Source organism: Misgurnus anguillicaudatus, chromosome 24 (assembly GCF_027580225.2).
Source record: "Misgurnus anguillicaudatus chromosome 24, ASM2758022v2, whole genome shotgun sequence".
In the NCBI taxonomy this organism is placed as follows: domain Eukaryota; kingdom Metazoa; phylum Chordata; class Actinopteri; order Cypriniformes; family Cobitidae; genus Misgurnus; species Misgurnus anguillicaudatus.
Genome location: NC_073360.2, coordinates 35,396,226 through 35,419,013, shown reverse-complemented (window position 1 = coordinate 35,419,013; position 22,788 = coordinate 35,396,226). Strand labels below are relative to the sequence as shown.

Sequence of the window (22,788 nt, the reverse complement as noted above, 5' to 3'; positions counted from 1 at the left end):
CAGCTGATTAACAGTAAATATAAAATTAAAACCTGTTGTTTGCTTTGTAATCAAAAACAGAATCGTGTTTTCTCTCCGTTTAGATTTATTAAACCACCAAATGAATCATCTGAACTGTGGGAAAAAAGAAAGAGATTATTTATACTGGATTTATGTCTTCAAACTGCTGTCTGTCAGAAAGAGACCATAGAGACAACTGTGAAGATGCTGCTGTCATCTGTCAATTATGAGCAATGTGATTTTCTGTTGGACCTGTACTCACATGTGAAGGACTATGAGAGTCAAACAAACTGGAGTCTCATTCCAGCATTACAGTCAATTTATCAGTCATCTCCTGCAGTCTGGATCATAAACCTCTCAGAGAGAAAGACCTCCATCCTCCTAGAAGTGCTGAAACTCCAAACAGAGAAGAAACCAGTAGAGCTGATAGACTGGACAGATGATGAGAGTGAAGTGAGAGGATTCATTCAGTGTCTGCCATACATCTCACAACTGAGGTAAGAGTTTAAAAGTATAATATTAATTTCTGGGTTTGGTGATTGTTTAGAGAGTTTCTCTGTGTGTTCATGTGTTTCTAATGTAGCGGCTCCATCCAGCACACTGTGATGTAACACACACGACACAACAACACTTTCACGTCAGAACACAAACACAGAAGTTTTCTGACATCAACAGATTCTGTGTTAAATAAATTAATTACTTAAAATTCATGAATTTGAAGAAACAAGTCAATTGACAAATTTTTACATTTAATAATAAGAAATACAAAAATAGCAGCTATCCACTAAAAAAGAAACCATGTATTTCTTTAATTTGAGATTTTATATTTATAACACACAAAAACCAGCCACTAGAACTGAAACAAGCTTTTATTGAATAAATCATTTAATTTGATATGAGACATTGTCTGATTTTCTCTTCAGTTATCCAAGCCCTTTTCATTTGGATTTAATTGATTTAAATTATGAGTCACCTGCAAAGTCTCGTTTTATTCTGCACTAAAAATTAAAGTGATACTTCTGTGTTTCTCTGCAGATTTACTGAGGTTTTCTATGAGAATAGAGAATCTGTTGTTCAGTTTCTGATGAATCTGTTCACCGCAGCATCAGAGTTTGACACAAACACAGAAGAAAAATACACTAAACTATTAACATCTGTGTGCTGCTACACAACTTTCCCCTGTGATGATGATGATTTTGAGTATCAGATTGACCGATGTGATTTTCTGTTGGATCTGTGCTCACATGTGAAGGACTATGAGAGTCAAACAGGCAAGAGTCTCCTACCAGCATTACAGTCAATTTATCAGTCAACTCCTGCAGTCTGGATCATAAACCTCTCAGAGAGAAAGACTTCTATCCTCCTAGAAGTGCTGAAACTCCAAACAGAGAAGAAACCAGTAAAGCTGATAGACTGGACAGATGATGAGAGTGAAGTGAGAGGATTCATCCAGTGTCTGCCATACATCTCACAACTGAGGTAAGGGCTGTACAGGAAAATAACACACTGCATTGTATTTAGTTTAGTGAGTTTTAAGAGTATAATATTGATGTCTGGGTTTGGTGATTGTTTGTCCTGTAGAGAGTTTGTCTGTGTGTTTATGTGTTTCTAATGTAGTGGCTTCATCAGCACACAGTGATGTAACACACAGGACACAACAACACTTTCATGATAGTCAAAACACAAACACAGTGTAGAAATGTCTCGGTTACGGATGTAACCCTCGTTCCCTGAAGGAAGGGAATGGAGACGTCACGTTGAGGGACCAATCTGCTTCGTTTACTACTAAAATGCCAATGAACTTGGCATTGAGGTATTTGCATAAGGCCGGCGCCGCCCCACCAGGTGCGTATATAAGCCGCAGGTGCAAATAGGGAAATTAGCTTCATTTCGCTGAGAAAACCGGAAGAGAGACCGGCCGTAAACAGCAGGGAGCAGCCCCGTGGCGACGGGATGTGGCGTCTCCATTCCCTTCCTTCGGGGAGCGAGGGTTGCATCCGTAGCCGAGACGGTCCCTTTCAGTCGGTCACTACGACGTCACGTGTAAGCAAAGCAGTGCTTTGCTGAGGGAAACGTGGGCTAGTAGGATTAACCCCACGGAAAATACTCACAAAGGAACCCGGTGGGACGCAATGTGGATGCCCGAGCCAAACACATAGGTTCGCGAGGATGCAGCTAGTGAGAGGCTGACAGTGGATGCTCCGCAACATCAGGCTGCCAGGGCAGTGGAGGAGAGTCAATCAACCATTACGCATTTTGACTGGATGGCCTTCCATACTGACAGTTATTGTGTAGCGTCAGTCGGAGGCTGCAAGCCGACATGCGAGTCTGTTCTCTGTGCTTCCCCTGATGAGGAAAGAACACAAGAGGAGACAGGCTCGATACGAACACTGTAAAATCTAATGAACGTATTAGGTGTTGCCCAACCAGCAGCTCTGCAGATGTCTGTTAGCGAGGAACCACGAGCGAGAGCCCAAGATGAGGCAACACTCCTAGTGGAGTGCGCTCTCAAATTAAATGGACAAGGAATGCCCTGCAGATTATAAGCCAGGGCGATAGTATCAACTATCCAATGAGCATCCTCTGCTTAGTGGCAGCTTTCCCTGTCTGCTGACCACCGTAACAGACAAAGAGATGGTCTGAGGTCCTGAGGCTTTGTGTGCAATCCACATAGAGGCGCAGCGCGTGTACGGGACATAATAAAGCCATGGTTGGGTCTGCCTTCTCTGGGGGTAGCACTTGCAAGCTCACCACCTGATCTCTGAAGGAAGTGGTGGGACTTTGGCCACATAGCCTGGTCTGGGTCTGAGTGTTATGCTCGAGACAGCAGGACCAAACTGAAGGCACGATTCGTCGATGGAGAATGCATGGAGATCACCTACCCTCTTAACGGAGGCCAATGCGAGCAAGGTCAGAGTTTTTATTGATAAAAACTTCAGACTTACAGACTGCAGAGGCTCGAAGTTCTGGGAACCAATATTTGGTCGTCCAGTAAGGCGCAACCAGTAGAAGACTCTCCTCGTCCTGCCTGACCTTGCACAGCATCTATAAGTGCACGGTAAGGTTTTGATGACTTTTATTTTGAAATTGTCACTTTTCGTTTGTTACGTCACTTGGTGTATTCACAGGTGCATATCATCTGTGTGTTTGCATGTGGATTCAGGGTGGAAGAGGGTGAGTAGCTGGGACGCTCACTTTCTGTTGACCGTTTCTTTTAGCTACGTTTCTTTTTATACATTTACTTTGATTTACAGTTCTTTTCATTTAGTTCATTTACTGGGGATGAACTTATCTTGCCATCATTTCATGTCTGCTGATCAACATTAATAAACCACCCTGTATGCAACTGAAACGCGTCATCTTTAACTCCCTCTACTCAGCCTCTTAGCGGCTACTGGTTGCTGCTATAACATAGTCAACAGAAAAGGCTTCCTGTTGGATTTGATCATTGGAATCGCGGATCATTGGGATCGTGAATCATTGGGATCGTGGATCATTGGGATCGCGGATCATTGGGATCGTGGATCAACGGAAAGGACTTCTCTGTTCGCACAACACGAAAACACGGACGCACACAGCGAAAGCAAACAATGTCTACAGAAGAGGTATGTTAGCGGTTTTGCTGTGTGTGTGTGTTTGGCAACAGCGTTGCTGTGTGAAGACGCCGGTGTTGTTGCGTGAAGTTTGTGCACAGTTTTATTGAATGGATTGGATCGTGGTTGTGGAACAAGGTGTATAGTTGCTACACACTTGTTATCGCGTGGTGGTGCTGCGTCCATTCATGAAGTTGTTGGATCGATTAGTGCGCTCTGTGCACGGCGCTGTTGGAAGAAAGTGGATTGCGTTGTGGTCGTAATGAACGCAGATGAGAACGAGAACGCTGCTGAGAGCAGCAAGAGAGAGCCTAAGCCTACAGCAAAGGCATTGGCACTTAAAATTGAAGGATTGCAAAAGGAACGAAAGGCTATGGTGAATAAAATGAAGAGCATGATTTTAACTATGAAAGATCTCATGAAATGTGATGACAAAGCTCCACAGGTGTGTTCAATGTTGGCATCTTTGAAATGTTTAAAGGATGATGTATCTGTGTTGCACAAAAAGATACTTGTGTTTCTACCTCCTGATGAACTAAATAAAGAAATGGAGTGGTTTGAATCAATATGTAAGCACAATGATGGATTTGTGGAAGATGTTGAAAAATGGTTGGATGAAGAGGAAAATCCCAGGCAAAATGCTCAAACTAAAGAATCATGTTCTACTCAAAGCCATGCAAATGTTTGCTCATCATCACTCCCTGTTCTACATTTTACAAGGCCAATGGATAATCCTGTTATACCTCTGTTGAGTTCTATCACTACATCTTCACTTGAACCAGTTTCATCATCTCACAATATGCATGTTCAAAGTGAATATCAGAATCTTAATGCTGGCTATGATGATGTACAAAATCAAATACAACCAACAGACAGTGTTTCTAATGTGAGCAGGAAAACGTTGTCTAGTAACACAACTCATGGATCTCAAACCAGTCGTTCGTCTATTGCATCTGCTCGTCTCAAGACAGAGGCCGAGATGGCAGCCTTGTTGGCACGTCAGAAAATGTTACAACAAAAACATGCATTGCAGAAAGAAGAGGAAGATCTGAGAAGGAGAAAAGAACAAATGGAGCTTGACACTGAAATCTCTGTATCAATGGCCAAGATGAAAGTATATAGTGACTCAAAATCGAAATCAAGTGTATCTACTAAGCCTTCTGATACTAATGTTTTAAGGAAGAAACAGACTAGAGCTGAATCTCTTATTCCTCATGTGGAATCATTCTTACCTTCGAGTTCATGTGCGGTGTCACAACATCCACCTGCATCTTATGCACAGACTCAGATTCATGCTTCTCAAGAAGATTTAATGCATTTTCCAACTCAACCAGTTCAACAACCGCAATATACTGTACAGTCTATTATAAGGCCATCACAACCAGCCATACCCAGCACCAGTCATGATAATGGACATGGACCTAGAGTGCACGGAGCACATGGATCAAGTTCACACGATGGTTTGGAAGGAGGAAATATTTTTAAGCTGATTGATAAGCAAAATGAAATTGCTGCCCAATTAATTCAGCAGCATAATTCATCTTCACTTCCTCCAAGGGAGGTCCCATGCTTTGATGGGGATCCATTACGTTACTATGATTTTATACAGACATTTGATGAGGTGGTGGAAAGGAAAGCAGTTGGTGAGGCAGATTGTTTACATTTCCTAGAGCAGTACACAAGAGGGCAACCTAAGGAACTTGTTAGGAGTTGTCGGCATATGATTCCTTCTCAAGGGTACATAAGGGCCAAAGCTTTGTTAAAGGAGCATTTTGGCAATGAGGTAAGGATAGCCTCAGCTTACATGGAGAAGGCACTCGTATGGAAAGTGATAAAGTCTGAGGATGCTAAAGCTCTGCAGGATTATGGTTTGTTTCTCAGAAGTTGTTGTAATGTTATGCAGAATATTCATTACATGAATGAGTTGAATCTTGCTACCAATATGCAAGTAATTCTTGCAAAGCTTCCTTATAAGATGAGAGAAAAGTGGAGGATCGTGGCATATGATTTACAGGAAAGACGTAATCGTCCAGCTTGTTTTTCTGACATTGTGAATTTCATAGAAAGACAGGTGAAAATACTCACGGATCCAGTATTTGGAAACATTCAAGATGTTCTGCCTAGTGGAGGAAGAAATCTGAATGTAAAATCATCTCATTCCAAATCTAGAAGCAGTTTTGCCACCACAGTCACTGCAACTGATGTGAAGGAATGTAGTGGGAAGAATGTGAAAAGTTTCTGTCTTTTCTGTGAAGGGGAACATGAACTGGACTTCTGTAAAAGGCTTGCTGAGAAATCTCATGGAGAAAAGATTAATTTCCTAAAGAAGAAGGGGATTTGTTTTGGTTGCTTATGTACAGGACATGTCAGCCGTGATTGCAAGGAGAGAAGCATATGTAAGATATGTCATCTCAAGCACCCAAGTCTTCTTCATATTTCTTCATCAGAGAAAAAGAACATTCAGTACAGTAGGAAAGAAGAATCAAAGCCTACATTGGGTAGTGCTTTGGTCTCGCTTCAATCCAGTACTCTTACTGGGGCTGGTAAAGACAATTGTGCATTGTCTATTGTTCCTGTATGTGTGAAATCTAAGAAAGGAAGTAAAGTGGTGATCACCTATGCATTTCTGGATTCTGGAAGTTCTGCAACTTTCTGCACAGAGAGTTTAATGTCAAAGCTCAATCTCTCTGCTAAGAAAATCAACATACTGATGAGAACCATGAATCAAGATAAATCCATCTTTTGTCATGTTCTTAAGGATTTGGAAGTGTCAGGATTGAATCAAGAGCATTACTGTTCTTTGCCAGAAGTATACACTCAGAAGAACATGCCTGTAAGTAAAGCTAACATCGCCACACAAAATGATCTTGCGTGTTGGCCTCATTTAAGTGACATCTGTTTACCATCAATTGATGCTGGTGTAGAGCTGTTGATTGGTGCTAATGTGCCAGAGGCATTGGAGCCATGGCAGATTATTCGTAGTCAGAATAATAGTCCATATGCTATTAAGACCATGTTTGGGTGGACAGTTAATGGACCAATGAATCGACTGGAGAAGCATGCTGTTGAGGAATATCCTTATATGACTGTTAATAGGATCACAGTTATGAAGCTGGATGAGTTGTGGGAGCGGCAGTTCAAGACAGACTTTCCTGAATGTGTTCAAGAGGAACAAGAAGGATTGTCAAAGCAAGATCATCAATTTATGAATTTTGTTTCTCAATCAGCAAGACTGATGAATGAACATTACTACATTGGCCTTCCACTCAAAAATGAAACCGTAGTCATGCCAAGAAATAGAGCAATAGTGGAACAACGTGCTCTGAATCTTCAAAGAAAGCTTCGAAGAAACCCCTCATTTCATTCTGATTATGTTAATTTCATGGAAAACGTCATCTCAAAAGGACATGCTGAAAAGGTTCCCACAGCGGAATTGGAACGACATGATGGACGCTTATGGTATATACCTCACCATGGGGTATATCATCCCAAAAAGCAAAAGATCAGAGTGGTATTTGATTGTGGAGCATCATACCAAGGAACATCATTGAATGAACATCTTCTGCACGGTCCAGACCTAACAAGTCCGCTGGTGAGTGTTCTTGTGAAATTCAGAATGGAGTATGTTGCTATGATGGCTGACATAGAATCGATGTTTCATCAGGTCAAGGTACATCCTAATGATTGTGATCTGTTGAGATTTCTATGGTGGCCAGGAGGAAACATTGATGGTGATCTGGAAGAATACAGAATGGTTGTGCATTTGTTTGGAGCAACATCGTCTCCAAGTTGCTCTAGCTATGCATTGAGAAGGTGTGCAGAGGATCATAAGGATCTGTATGATGCCAAGACAGTAGACGTTGTCTTTAATAACTTCTATGTAGACGATTGTCTTGTATCTGTGCCTACAAATTCTGATGCAGTACAGCTGTACCAAAGACTCACTGAAATATGTGCCAGAGGTGGATTTCGATTAACGAAATGGATCAGTAACAGCCGTACTGTGTTGAACGCCATACCTGAGAAAGACAGAGACCAGAAAATAAAGAACTTGGATTTGGAACATGACACGCTACCATTGGAAAGGGCATTAGGTGTTCAGTGGTGTGCTGAATCAGATGTTTTCAAGTTTAAGGTGACCATCAGAGACAGACCTCTAACCAGAAGAGGAATTCTTTCCATCATTAGTTCAATCTATGATCCTCTTGGTTTTCTGTCTCCCGTGATCTTACGTGGCAAAATTATACTTCAAGATCTGTGTCGAGAGAAAATCGGATGGGACTGCACTATACCAACAGTGTACATTCAGCGATGGACGAGTTGGTTGGATGAACTTCATGAGTTGGATACATTTGAGGTTCGCAGGTGTTTTAAACCTGACAACTTTGGAGAAGTTGCATCTGCCCAATTACATCACTTCTCAGATGCCAGCGAGAAAGGTTATGGCACTGTATCGTACTTATTGCTTCATAATGATCAACAAATTGCCCATTCTACTCTGCTAATGAGTAAAGCGAGAGTAACACCTTTGAAAGTAATCACTATCCCTCGTCTTGAACTCACTGCTGCTACGCTTGCAAGTCGTATGGACAAGTTGTGGAAAAGAGAGCTGAAGATAAACCTTCAGGATTCTGTGTTCTGGACAGACAGCACATCTGTTCTTAAATACATCCAAAATGAGACTTCTAGGTTCAAATGCTTTGTAGCCAACAGAGTTGCAGAAATTCAAAGGGTTTCTGAAACTACACAATGGAGGTATGTTAACTCTTTCAACAACCCAGCTGATTTGGTTTCCAGAGGTTTAAAGGTCACCTCTTTCTTAAAAAACAAGACTTGGATTTCTGGCCCTTCATTTCTTCTTCAACCACAAGAGTCGTGGCCCATGGATCCTACTGATGTAGGTACAATGTCTTCTAATGACCCAGAAGTAAAAGGGAGTGTTCTGGTGAATACTGTACAAATTCAGCAAGAGTTTGATTTTCTGCCATACTTCAATCACTACTCTTCATGGATGCGTTTGAAAAAAGGCATAGCTTGGATACTTAGATTCAGGAACATTTTAATTGATCTAAGCAAGGAAAGGAAAAGATTGACAACTGATTACCATGACAAGTCAATCATGGACAAGTCACAACTACAGACTCTTAACAAAGAGATGCAAAAGTTCAAATCCAATATGACTTCTAAGTTGTTGTCTCCAGAAGAACTGGAGAAAGCTGAACTGGAGATTATTCGTATATGTCAAAAAAAGAGATATTCTGAAGAACTGTCAAGTCTACGGAAGGATGGACTGGTAAAACGAAGTAGTGAACTCTATAAACTGAACCCTGTGCTTCACTTGGATATCATCAGAGTTGGTGGACGTCTGGACAAGGCTATGATGCCTGAAGAAGTTAAACACCCGGTAATACTGGCTAAGGACCTGCATGTTACAGATTTGATTCTGCAGCAGATACATAAGGATATTGGACACTGCGGACGGAATTATATGATGGCTACTTTGCGACAGAGATATTGGGTCCCTGGTGCTAGCACTGCGATAAGGAGGATTTTATCAAAGTGTGTAGTATGCAAACGTCTTCATGGAACCACAGGTCATCAGCAGATGGCAGATTTGCCGCAAGAGAGAGTTACACCTGACAAACCACCTTTCACCCATGTTGGAGTGGACTGCTTTGGTCCCTTTGAAGTCAAGCGAGGAAGGAGTGTTGTAAAACGTTATGGAGTAATCTTCACATGTTTGACCACAAGAGCTGTTCATCTTGAAATATTATCTTCACTTGAAACTGACTCTTTTATTCATGGATTAAGACGATTTATTGCACGTCGAGGACAAGTAGTCGAGATCCTTTCAGACAATGGTACAAACTTTGTTGGTGCCCAACGTGAGTTGCAGGAAGCCAAAAACAACTGGAATCATAATCAAATCAATTCATTTTTGCTTCAAAAAGGAATCAAGTGGAACTTCAATCCTCCGTCTGGTTCACACTTTGGAGGAATTTGGGAGCGGCTCATAAGGTCCGTAAGAAAGATTCTAAATTCTATCCTTGGAAGACAAAGTTTGGATGAGGAGGGTTTACACACACTACTTTGTGAAATTGAATCAATCCTTAACAATCGTCCTATATCTAGAGCATCAATGGATGTTAATGATTTGGAAGCCCTTACACCCAACCATCTCCTTTTGCTGAAGACTCAGCCATCTTTACCACCTGGACTGTTCGAGAAGAATGATTTGTATTCACGTCGAAGGTGGCGACAGGTCCAGTACATGGCAGATCTATTTTGGAAAAGGTGGATCGGGGAGTATCTTCTTGAACTACAAGGACGCCAGAAGTGGCTGGTGAAGAAACGCAATTTCCAAGTGGGTGATATTGTGCTTGTAGTTGATAATACTGCTCCAAGAAACTCATGGATTATGGGCAAAATTATTCCGATCATACAAGATAAAAAGGGATTGATACGTCAAGTGAAAATCAAGACCAAGAGTACGTACCTGACCAGACCTATTACTAAAATTTGCCTTCTTTTGGAAACTGAGAACTTTTAGTTGCTTAATGACTGGTTACCTAAATTTTGAGAGCTCTCAAATGACATTCTGAAGGCTTAATTAGTTTGGGTCTCATGTTTATTACAGATATTGTTCATACATCTAAGAACTGGACATTTACACCCACACTTGCACACATTTGTGTATATGTTGTTTATCTGTAAAAAAGATCTAATGATTTTCATGTGTAATCTGTTGTGAGTGTATTGTATTATGATTATTACATTTTTGGGGTGTAATAATCAGGGGCTGGAGTATAAGTGCACGGTAAGGTTTTGATGACTTTTATTTTGAAATTGTCACTTTTCGTTTGTTACGTCACTTGGTGTATTCACAGGTGCATATCATCTGTGTGTTTGCATGTGGATTCAGGGTGGAAGAGGGTGAGTAGCTGGGACGCTCACTTTCTGTTGACCGTTTCTTTTAGCTACGTTTCTTTTTATACATTTACTTTGATTTACAGTTCTTTTCATTTAGTTCATTTACTGGGGATGAATTTATCTTGCCATCATTACATGTCTGCTGATCAACATTAATAAACCACCCTGTATGCAACTGAAACGCGTCATCTTTAACTCCCTCTACTCAGCCTCTTAGCGGCTACTGGTTGCTGCTATAACAGCATCTGTGCGATTAAGCTCACTGGAGGGAATGCGTATTGCGCATCCCCCGCGGCCAGCTGTGTGTCAACGCATCCACGCCAAGGCTGCCCTCGGTTAGTAAATAAAACAGGCGACAATGGGTATCGTCCGGCGACGCAAACAGATCTATCTGCGCACTGCCGAACTTATTCCAAATTAGCTGAACCGTCTAGGGGTGGAGTCACCATTCGCCGGGATATACGCAACAGTTGCAATGTTGTCGGTGCAAACTAATACATCCTTCCCTCGCAACTTCCATAGTAAAGCTTACGAGTCCCAGATATACAGCCCACCGCTCGCGGCAGTTGGGGTGCTGTGCACACCCCTGAGACTGCAGCTGTCATACGTGGCTGCTCACCCCGTGCTGGGGGCATCGTATGTGATACAGAATGTCAGGAGACCTGTCTCAAGGGCATACCTGCCCTCAGAAATGCCGGGTCTGACCACGGGGTGAAATTCAAACGACACGCAGGTGTAATGGTTACACGGTGTATGCCGGTGCGCCACGCTCTCCAGGGGACTCGATCGTAAAGCCAACGCTGAAGCGGTCTCATATGGTGCAGCCTGAGCGGTGTCACAGCCGCGGCAGCTGCCATATGCCCCAGGAGCTTCTGAAATTGTTTCAGACGGACCGCTTTCTTCCCTCGAAATAAATAGAGACAAGTCAGGATAGACTGGATGCACGCTTCTGTTAAACACGCTGATAAATCGATCGAGTCTAGTTCCACACCGAGGAAAAAGATCCTCTGCATGGGCAAAGTTTGCTCTTTTCCCAGTTGACCTGAAGACTTAAAAACGAGCAGGGTGCTGAAGCATTAAGTATCTGTGTTCGCGCAGCGTCTGCCGAGAACGAGCTATTTTAAGCCGACGTAGATATAAACAGAACGCGAACACCGCTCTCTCTCGAGGGTTTTAACGCCGTCTCTAACACTATCATGGAGACACAGGGAGAGAGACATCTTGAATGGAGGTACTTTGTATTGATATGCCCTCCCCACGAACGCAAAGCGAAGAAACGGCCTGTGGCGAGGGGATATGGATACATGAAGTACACGTCTACAGGTCTAAGGCTGCAAACCGATCTGAACATTGAAATACGTGCTTCGGCGTTATCATCCTGAAGGATCTCATTTGGAGAGCCGGGTGTGTAAATCCAAGACCGGTCGTAACCCGCCGCGTATTTTGGGTACTATGAGGTAAAGGCTGGAAAACCCTATCATCATCTCAGTAAGAGGGACTGCTCGATACATCCTTCGCCAGCAGGACATGTGGATCGGACGCTTTCACTGTAGTGAACAAGTCCCTGAGAATTTGGGGGGGTGTCGGTTGATTTGTATATCGTAGCCGAGGCAGATTGTGCGTAAACCCAACCAGATGGGCTGGGGAGCTGAAGCCAAGCACCCTGGGACCTTACGAGGGGAATTAACGGCACTACTGAAGTACCTGCAGTGGGGCAGCCGAGTGGGGCAGGTGTTACTGCCGGTGTGTGTGCCTTGGGAGCACAAACATCTACAGTGATTGTGTGTGTGACACTGATCTGAGCCCGCTGAGTGACGGTTGTCTGGTCTCCTGCTCGGAGAGCGCAGACTCCGGAAAAACACCTGCTGGTGATAGCTGGTGTGTGCCCGCTCACGGCTCTCTCGATCCTCTAGAGACCTGGAGAGGGAAGAGGAATGCACTCTTAGTGTGGTTATGTGGGTACTGGCTGAACAGCCGGTGGAACAAAATGAAACCAAAGATTTTCCACCCGGCCCTCTTCCAGGGGAGGGAGCGGTGCCTTCCCCTTCTCCCGAAGAGTAATCCTCTCCAACTCCGGGTCGCCCGACTTGGGATTGTAGAACCTCCGTTTGCCACGGATAGCGGGCTGAGCAGGTGGGGCGAGCTGCTGATGACCGGTTCCCCTGTGCTGCCAGTGCCGAGATGGGGTCTGAGGAGAAGGAACGGAGGTGGCCGCCGCAGAATGCCCTTGGGGAGAAGCAGACTGAGGGCAGCTCTCTTCCGCATGGGCACGACCTAGGAGATCGCCTCAGTCTGCGTCGTGGAGCTGAACGACTCCCGGACTCGCCGAAGAGGCTGGTCTGTGAGACAGGAGCATTCAGGAAGATGTTCTTGTCTGCGTCCGACGGGTCAGCCAGACACAGCCAAAGGTGGCGTTCTTAGACCACTGTAGTGGACATTGCATGACCGAGGGTCGTGGCCTCCCTTGCGCAGATCTCAAGGCCTTCTCTTGGACCTGCACGGCATGCAACGGATGGCATGCAACGGATGCCGCCTCTCCACAGGCTCGGACTCCAAGCCCGCGAAGGAAGTGTTGGCCGGTCCTTCCAGGAGGCAGCGGGGGCCGGACACGGTTGCATCGCAACCCCCCGCTCACCAAAAGGAAGCTGACATAACCCTTAGCGGCTCCATCTGCGAGGGAGGTGAGGGGTGAAGGCTGAACGGCCAGAAGGAAGTCCAATGGATTTGGCAGAAATCGTAGAACATGACTCTGCGGTCTCCATCAGGACCTCAACCGGAGGACGAGGAGGCTGGGAGGTGGAGGACGCATCCCCCGACCTGCTCAGCGTAGTGATGCGAAGAGCGTCTTGCGAACGCCTCGCAGCTGCAACATGGCGGCATTCAGCACTGCAAGGGCGCAGCCGTCATTCCCGTAGAAACGACAGTCGCCTTCGCAATCCAAGAGGGTTATGCTCTCACAGAGAGAACAAAAACCCTTCACAAACGCTGCCTCTGGGTGCTCGATGCCCAAGCACGACAACAGCGCTTGTAACCGTCTTTGGAACCCCTGTACTTCTGCATCCAAGATTGCATGGAGGAAAAGCTATCCTGAAAAGGACGCTGATCTCTGAATATACGAGAGAGTGGCTGTCTTTAAAAAGAGACAGAGCTCTCACGTATCACTCTTTGATGCGCACAGGGAGAGGCAACACATGCACTGAAACTCAAAATAATAAAGAAGAGCAGTGGAACTGCGGTGTCCGCTGTGGTAGTACTGCTTGTCAAACCAACTTCAGCAACTGTTCCCAGAAGAGCAGAGAGTAGCTTCTCAGTACCAGATATGCCGGCTAATTTCCCTATTTGCACCTGCGTCTTATATACGCACCTGGCGGGGCGGCGCCGGCATTATGCAAATACCTCAATGCCAAGTTCATTGGCGTTTTAGTAGTAAACATAGTCAATTCATAGTCAATTTATTGTCATTCTACTGTATACATGTATACAGTTAAACGAAATTTCGTTTCATACAGATCCGTGTGCAACCATATACAAATACATATAACAACACCACCTGATTCAGTACCCTACAAAAATATCAAAACAATTGTGCAACTGAACCATAAGAAAGTCATTATAATTTAAAGTTACTAAGCTCTTAGTCCTTCATTGGGGGTGGGGGATGAGAAACAGAAATTTATGGCAACGGTATGATGACTGGCACCCTGGTGTTTAGGGCTCTGACAGCTTGAGGATAAAAACTATTGTCGCAGTGCGAGTTCTGAATGCTGCATAACCTCCTACCAGATGGTAAAGGGACAAACACACTGAATCTGTGTTGAATAAATAAATAAATTTAAATTCATGATTTGAAGAAACAAGTCACTTAACCCAATCTATATTTTACATTTAGTAAGAAATCCTAAAAATAGCAGCTATCCACTAAAGAAGAAAACATGATGTATTTCTTTAATTTGAGATTTTGTACAACACTAGACAACAAGCCACTAGAACTGAAACAAACTGTTATTGAATAAATCATTTATTGTGATATGAGACATTGTCTGATTGTCTCTTTAGTTATCCAAGCCCTTTTCATTTGGATTTAATTGATTTAAATTATGAGTCAACCGCAAAGTCTTGTTTTAATCTGGACTAAAGATTAAAATTATAATTCTGTGTTTCTCTGCAGATTTACACATATTTTCTATAGGAAGAGAGAGTCTGCTGTTCAGTTTCTGATTCATCTGTTCACTGCAGCATCAGAGTTTGACACAAATACAGAAGAAAAATACACTGAACTATTAACATCTGTGTGCAGCTACACAACTTTCCCCTGTAATGATGATGATGATTTTGAGTATCAGATTGACCAATGTGATTTTCTGCTGGATTTGTACTCAAATGTGAAGGACTATGAGAGTCAAACAGGCAGGAGTGTCCTACCAGCATTACAGTCAATTTATCAGTCATCTCCTGCAGTCTGGATCATAAACCTCTCAGAGAGAAAGACCTCCATCCTCCTAGAAGTGCTGAAACTCCAAACAGAGAAGAAACCAGTAGAGCTGATAGACTGGACAGATGATGAGAGTGAAGTGAGAGGATTCATTCAGTGTCTGCCATACATCTCACAACTGAGGTAAGAGATTTACAGGAAAATAACACACTGCATTGTATTTAGTTCATTTCATTGTTGTCAATTAAATGTCACTGCTACATTATTGTTATTTAATAGCAAAGTTTGTGTAACTAAATATTTATGTGGGAATGCAAACACCAGAACTAAATTTTAACATCATAGGTACAGTCTAAATACAGTGTTATGTATACATTCACCAGCCACTTTATTTGGGTACATTCATTTTTCTGCTGCATTAATTCAAAACAGTCTTCAGAGATTATGGTTGGTACTAGACTCTTTCAAACAGTAATTTTGGTAAAGTAACATGAATTTAACAGAATGAGTTCACCAGTAAATACAAAAATGTGCCGTTCATACACGCAGCGACGTCCCGTCTTTTTACCAGTAAGACATCATTCACACATCAGTATCAAAATACCAGTAAACTCTGTGAGAAAGCCTTTAAACTGGCGCATGGCGAGCTCAGTGTTGTATTTGTAAACAATGGCTTACCAGTAAATGACTGGTAATCTTACAATCTCTCTTACCGGTAAATTGGCAGCACAGATTTACCAAAAAGGTTCCGTTTACACATCATCTGTTAATTGTAATTTATCAGTAAAGACTATGTGTGAAATGTGGTGATAAATAGGATGGATATGATCAGCATTATAGTTTAGGCTGTGATGTTTAAACAATGCTCAATTGGTGAGCAAAGCATGCCATGATAACATCCCTACAGTATTACACCCCCACCATGCCATCCACGAGGCATTTTCGACAACACAACTGCCACTCACTAATATTTTCTATTTTTCTGACCAACTCTAGAGATGTTTGTGCATGAAAATCTCAGTAGATCAGCAGTTTTTGAAAAACTCAGACTTAAATTCTCATTCATCTTCATTCTGATGCTCAGTTTGAACTCAAGCAAGTCGTCTTCACTATGAGTGTGTCTCAATAGCCCCCTCGCTTCCAAGGTCATGAATCAGCATATAGTGTACACAGGTTTGTGCACTGGTAAGGACTCTAGCTCACTTCACATTGGGACACTGTTCACTTATGTTCCTGTGACGTGACTGCTTAAGCGCGTTTTGAAAATTCACAGCTGTTATTCATCAACAACCGGCAAAACCAACATCTCTCTGAATTTTGAAACACGTGTTAAAGTATATTATGAAAAACGCTTTTATTATTCTCTTACATATCTGTGCATAAATTGGAGGAATATAACATTTAAATATTAAGTACATTGTGGTCCATTCCTGTCTAACAATGTGTGTTTATATTAAAACTACACTGCAAAAAATGACTTTCTTACTTAATATTTTTGTCTTGTTTTCAGTAGAAATATCTAAACATTCTTGAATTAGGATGCTTTTTCTTGATGAGCAAAGTGCCCTAGGTAAGTAAGTCTAGTTTTGAGACAGATAATATGCAATTTGGGTGAGGTTGTCCTTGAAACGGGCAGGGTTTACTGCCACTGGGGTGAGAAAAAAAATTGTGAAATAAGATTTCTATTTTCTTAAACACTTAATTCAAGTAAAATTTTCTCACCCCATTGGCAGATAATTTTGCTTGTTTTGGGCACGAATTCACTTAAATTGTATATTTTTTTGTCTGAAAACTAGTATTGTTTTCTTGGGTCAATTTGCTCATTAAGAGGATGCACCTTGATTTGGGAGTTTTTGGATGTTTGTACTGAGGGCAAGACATAAATGCTGGGTAGGAAGGTCATTTTTTGCAGTGTAAAACAAACTTTTGTCTTTTCAAAAGACAAAAAAGTTGCGTTTCATGAAGTATATCAAGTTTGCTCACGTGATTTTGGTGGAGAGCTTCAGAACGTGATTGACAATGGTCAGTGCTCACTGGTTTTTGCTTTGCATTGCGGGAATTTTTAGGGAACAAACGTTCAAGTTTTGTGATTGAGATGAGGACCTTCAAAATGTCTGACTCCCTGATCAGTACCCAGGCTACTGAACAAGGGAGCTGACTGATACAGCATTTACATAAAGGAAAGATGCAGATATATGCCTGTGGTTTGCCTCTCATTTACATGAAAACCTCGTTTTTATCACAGAAAACAATTATTTCTGAAACCTCCAGCCAAAGTGTAGATTTCTGATAACCCCGGTTATGTGTTGCCGTCTCAACTGGGAGAAACGGTGTTTTAGGTTCTGAAATGTCACATTATGGGCCAGAAAATGCTTAATGTCATGTGAGCGCCTTGTGCTTTCGGTTGAAAGGAACAGGAAGTCGCTTGTTTTATTCGTTGGTGTCGATTCTGATTGGTTTGCATGGCTTTATTCCTCTCCCTGCACTGCCGCTCATAGGTTTGTCATAGTTAATTATGGCGCTCGACGGCGTATTTATGCGGGTTGATGTAAATGACAAGTTTTTTAAACCGATGTTGTGTGCACGATGTTATTATTGAAAACAGAGGCGGGAAATATTCGTTTCTCTAAATACCTGGCTATGTGTAAATGTGGTCTGAGATGCAGCCCATGTCTAGATGCCTAAAGTCATTGAGTTGCTGCCCTGTGATTGGCTGATTAGCATTTTGTGTTCTGCAAGCAATTGAACAGGTGTACCTTATAAAATGGTCGGTGAGTGTATATTATGCTCTTAAAACCATTACAAGGTTTGCAACTGTCAATCTTTTTCATATTATCCAGCACCAAACAATAAAGCCATATTTACATTTTGTGTCTTTACAGATTTGATCCATTGTCCTGTCAGCGTGAGCCTAAAAAGTGTTTTCAGTTCCTTGTGAATCTGTTCACTGCAGCATCAGATTGTGAAACAGATACAGAAATAAATTACACTGAACTTTTAATATCTGTGTGCAGCTACACAACTTTCCCATGTGAGGACAGAAACCTTTGTGGTTTTCAGTTTAACATTGTTCAATCTGGTTTCTTGCTGGATCTGTACTCACATGTGAAGGACTATGAGACTCAAACAGGCAAGAGTGTCCTACTAGCATTACAGTCAATTTATCAGTCATCTCCTGCAGTCTGGACCATAAACCTCTCAAAGAGAAAGACCTCCATCCTCCTAGAAGTGTTGAAACTCCAAACAGAGAAGAAACCAGTAGAGCTGATAGACTGCACAGATGATGAGAGTGAAGTGGGAGGATTCATTCAGTGTCTGCCATACATCTCACAACTGAGGTAAGAGCTGTACAGGAAAATAACACAACTTTTTTAACCCCTGCAGAGCAAGAGCTATTGATGAAAGGTCATTGGGAACCTTTTATGACCCTGCATTTGTAAACCCAGCTAGAGCTATTTCTGTGATTTACAGTTTTTTTTTTTTTACATAAAATCACTCTACATAGTGTAAAACAATCTATATATTAAGAGTTTGATTCCAAAACGAGATGAGGTGGTTTATTTTGATTTAAGCCTTTATAACTAAAAAATACAGCTAAGTAGCACAATAAAAACATGATAACATAAGTAATAAAAGACTGATGGCTGTCTTTTAAACCGGACAATTAAAATAAACTTAATGTATGTGGTCCCGCAAGTTGGTCTTGTCATTTGTTTAATAAAAATAGTAGGCTAGCATAAGTGTTATGCATACATTTACCAGACACCTTATTAGGTATATTAATTCTTCTGCTTTAATTCTTAAGTGCTGAAGTGGAGAATCATTACCTGGGAAGGGTGTTTTTACTTATTTCCTATGTTTGTTTCAATTATGTTAGGGGTAAAGTCTGTTTATCAGACTTGGACTGATTCTCCCTCATAGCTGTGATGATCTTAACTACATGTAGATATTTTTTTCATTATGTAGGAATGCTGATAAGTATATCCCATCGCTGTGTAAAGTGTTTGGTCCTAAAGTGAATAGAGATGAGGTGACTCCTCTGCTTCAGGCTCTGGGGTTTACAGTCACTCTGAGTGAAAAATTACCCAGCAGCACCTGCAGATGTGTGGGGAGAGTGTTGAGTCTCTCATCCTCAAAACTAAACCTGACTCTAAAGCCACAAGCAATCTCTATCAGAGGTGTTAGACGACTCTTCACACACATCACACACCTACAGAAACTCAGGTATGAGAGACATTCAGTGTAATATCTCTGTGATTAATGAAACATCATGAAATATCTCTAAGTAATTATTGCAATAATGATGGACAAATCATCCGCCATTACCACCATAATTTAACAGCTTGCATAACTGCTTGGTTGAAATGATAGACACCTAACTGTCTTTACAATTTATAATCAATATACTAATGTTACACACTGTGTTCTTTCAGGTAAAATGATTTAACATTGGCGAATACAGAATACAGCAGTGATTAAAACTCTGACTTTATCTTTAACAGTCTTGAAGACAGAATGGTGATGGTGATGATCAGAGCACTGAGATCATGTAATGATCGTTCTTCACTGACCATAGAGGAACTTTCATTGATCACAAAAGACTCAAAACAAAATTACTGTAGGATTGTGAGCAGCTTAATTTCTTTCCTGAGACGACTGTCTGTCCAACGTCTGGATCTTACTGAATGTAAAATAGATGCTGTGTCTGTCACTGCCATGTTGTGTCTTCAGGGATTCCAGACTATCAGGTTTGTGTTCAGCACAGTTTATTGACTCATTTATGTTGAATAAATCAAATTATTTCACAGTCTGTCTCTGTCTGTGTGTTCAGGTTGTCAAAAGAGACTCTTCAGCAGCTGGTTTCAGTGGTGTATGAAGCACAGGATGATGAACTGACACGCTGCTTTCTGAAGAAGGTGTCTGAAGATCTGACTTCATGCTCACTGACCTGGAAAGTGATTCAGTATCTGCTACAACATCCACCTCTACATTTAAAGTTAGACTTCAGAAAAAGCAAAATCACTTGTGAAAACATCAGAAAACTTGTGCCTTGTTTAGACAGAATCCAGTTGAAAAGGTAAAAGAATCTGTTCAGTAATGCAGAAGTTTGTATAAGGTATACAATGATTGTCAAGTTTTTTTATTTTTTTTACTGCAACAATGATTGTCAAGTTCTTTAATAACATCCTTATGTAGCAAAATGTTAGCATTTTTAAGCATACTAATGGTGAAACCCACAACGCATCCTATAGTGAAATGTTTTTTTTGTGTGTGTTGGCCAATGAATTGATATAAATATATGGCTGCATTGCGTCTATCATAATTAGTCACTTGTTTATTAAAAACATGCTGCTTATGTTTTCATTTAGGCCTGTGTGTTTTTTGTTCCCACATGTATAAGTACATATTTATTTATGTTAAGTGATCTTATTTTTCATAGGTTGACCCCCAGTTTCATCTTGTCCATCATTATGGAGATTTATGAGAGTCGCTCTCCTCAGTTTGTGTCCGGTCTGTTGAGTTCAGCTGAGAATGACATCAACCTGAAGAACAAAGTGTTGAATTCAGATCAGTGTTCAGCTCTGTGCTTCACTCTCCAGCACTGTAACACTGTCAAACTCAATCTGTTCTGGACCTCCATACCAGAGGAGGAGCTAAAGAGACTTCTGCCCTTACTCAACAGAGTCACACAACTCAGGTTTACACCTCTGACATCATACAAAATATTATAGTGTAGTGTGTATCTCTGTGTGTGTTAACAGTGTTTGTGTGTCTCAGTGTTGACAGACAGCTCTTACTGAAGCTGCTTCATTGCTGCAGTTCATCTGATGACCAACAGGAGGCAGCAAATCTTCTGCTCTCTGCTCTTCAGTACAGACTGGATTTCTCCTCCTGCTCTTCTCTGGACCTCACAGTCACACAGGAAATTGAAAATCATTTGACTCTCACCATTGATGACTGTAGAATAATCTCATCTGTGCTCCAAAAAACAAAAAGTGTTGTAAAGTTGGTTTTAGAGGACTGTGAGGTCTCTGATTCGGCATTGAAACAAATTCTTCCAGTTCTGTCTCAGGTTCAGCTCAGGTAAAAGCAGTGACTCACACACGGGTCACTTTCATTACACTGTTTGCAATGCAGCACTTATATTATTATTCTTTCTCTCTCAGTTGTAGTAAAGCTCTTCTGCTGCAGTTTATAGCTTGTATTACTGAAGATGCAGAGAAAGGATCTTTGAGGTGGGTTCAGGCTCTTTGTCAAGCTTTAGGAGGTGAGGTGGACCTCAGTCACACTCAGATGGATCAGAGATGTTGTGAACAGCTGTCAGTGTTTCTGGAATATTCTGATGGATTGACAGAACTGGACCTCAGTCACTGCAGACTCACTGATCAATACATGAATCCACTCTTACCACACCTGCACAAGACTCAAACTCTAGAGTGAGTTAAACATCACAAATAGAAACACACAAGATTAAATAATCACATTTACTCAGTGTTAACTCTCTTTATTTTACTCTTTTCATCTCATTGTTTCTTTCAGTCTGAGTCGCAACAATATTACTGATGAACTAGCGAAGAAAATACACAGCGTTGTTTCCACTCACGACAATATTCAGACAGTACGGTAAGTGTGTGTGTGTGTGTGTGTGTGCGTGCGTGCGTGTGTGTGCGTGTGTTTTGGGCATGCATGTGTGTTTTATCAGGTTAGATTTTGCTAAAAAGTTGTGCATTTTACTTTGCAGACTTTTTGGAAACCGAATCAAAGACAAACAGCAGTTTACCAGAGTCAAGCAAATCGAAATATGGTGAAGGGACTTGGCTCAATTTATCATGTTGTTAATACTTTGAAACATGATGAAGAAAATCAACTATGTGTGGACTTGGTTTAGTAGAATCATCATTATTGAATTACATTTCTTTATCTTTATCTTTTTTTGTTTAAACTAAACCACATGGAGTAAAGTAAACTGTATAGTTTATTACTGAGCTATGATTAAATACTGTATATCGTCTTAAAGAGCACCTATTATCCGCTCATGAATTTACATTTACTTTGGTGTGTATTAGTTCATGTTAACAATATGCAAAAGCACAAAACCTAAAGTAAACGATGTCGTTTTCAACGTAAAGCTCTTTTCTTGGACTACAACAAACACACAGATTGTAGGCAACAGTTTACTTCCTCTGCCTGTTGACGTGGACAGAACGGTCATTATCATAATCCTGCCCGCTTCTGACTTACAGCCTGTAAGTAGTCTATGTTTTCATATTTAAAGAATTTATGACTGACTAAACCATGATTCAAACGCAAGTTTTGAACAGCGCAAAGTAGCGTTTGTTATTTGTCGTTTCTACGATCAGAAATGAAGACATGCTTTTAATGTTTTAGTATCCTTACCCTACCTATTTGTTACGTCCTGCTGAAGCCGTGCTGGCACAGTTAATCGATCAGCTTGGTCATCTGCATTTCCTGGATCAGATTTGGCTCGTATTGTTAAGTAAAGACGATAATTAATAAGTGAATACGATATTAACTCCTGTCAGTATAGGTGATGACAGAGGTACAGTATTCAGGCCACTAAAAACCGTACTGGTGATTAGCTGGCCAATCGGAGAACACTACGCTTTTCAGACCGAAAAACTTTGTACAAAATCAATGTGTGTAAGGGAGGCAGGCCATAGAGGAACAAAATAAATTATGGTATGGTATTTACGGTACGGAAAATAATGCGTTTATTATAAACCACACAAACACTTCGTATTACACCAAATACACACAACGTTGTTTTAGCAAGACTTTATTATTTGAGTATATTTGACTGTGCTAGATAAA

At 41.5% G+C, this 22,788-nt stretch overlaps 1 protein-coding gene across 3 annotated transcripts in view; it reads left to right on the top strand.

Moving 5' to 3' along the window:
• Positions 1-22,788, top strand: part of LOC129438513 (uncharacterized) — a 65,100-nt gene that overhangs the window by 28,911 nt on the left and 13,401 nt on the right. For 2 of the 3 annotated variants that reach the window (XM_073862983.1, XM_073862985.1), the window contains exons 6-15: positions 84-497; positions 1,036-1,479; positions 18,922-19,179; positions 19,458-19,703; positions 19,787-20,032; positions 20,396-20,653; positions 20,734-21,039; positions 21,123-21,392; positions 21,496-21,579; positions 21,698-22,662. In XM_073862983.1, the coding sequence (XP_073719084.1) occupies positions 84-497; positions 1,036-1,479; positions 18,922-19,179; positions 19,458-19,703; positions 19,787-20,032; positions 20,396-20,653; positions 20,734-21,039; positions 21,123-21,392; positions 21,496-21,579; positions 21,698-21,764 (2,593 nt within the window). In that variant the 3' untranslated portion in view covers positions 21,765-22,662. Of the gene's footprint in view, positions 1-83; positions 498-1,035; positions 1,480-18,921; positions 19,180-19,457; positions 19,704-19,786; positions 20,033-20,395; positions 20,654-20,733; positions 21,040-21,122; positions 21,393-21,495; positions 21,580-21,697; positions 22,663-22,788 lie in introns of those variants that run through there. The other variant, XM_073862984.1, reaches the window with a different exon arrangement.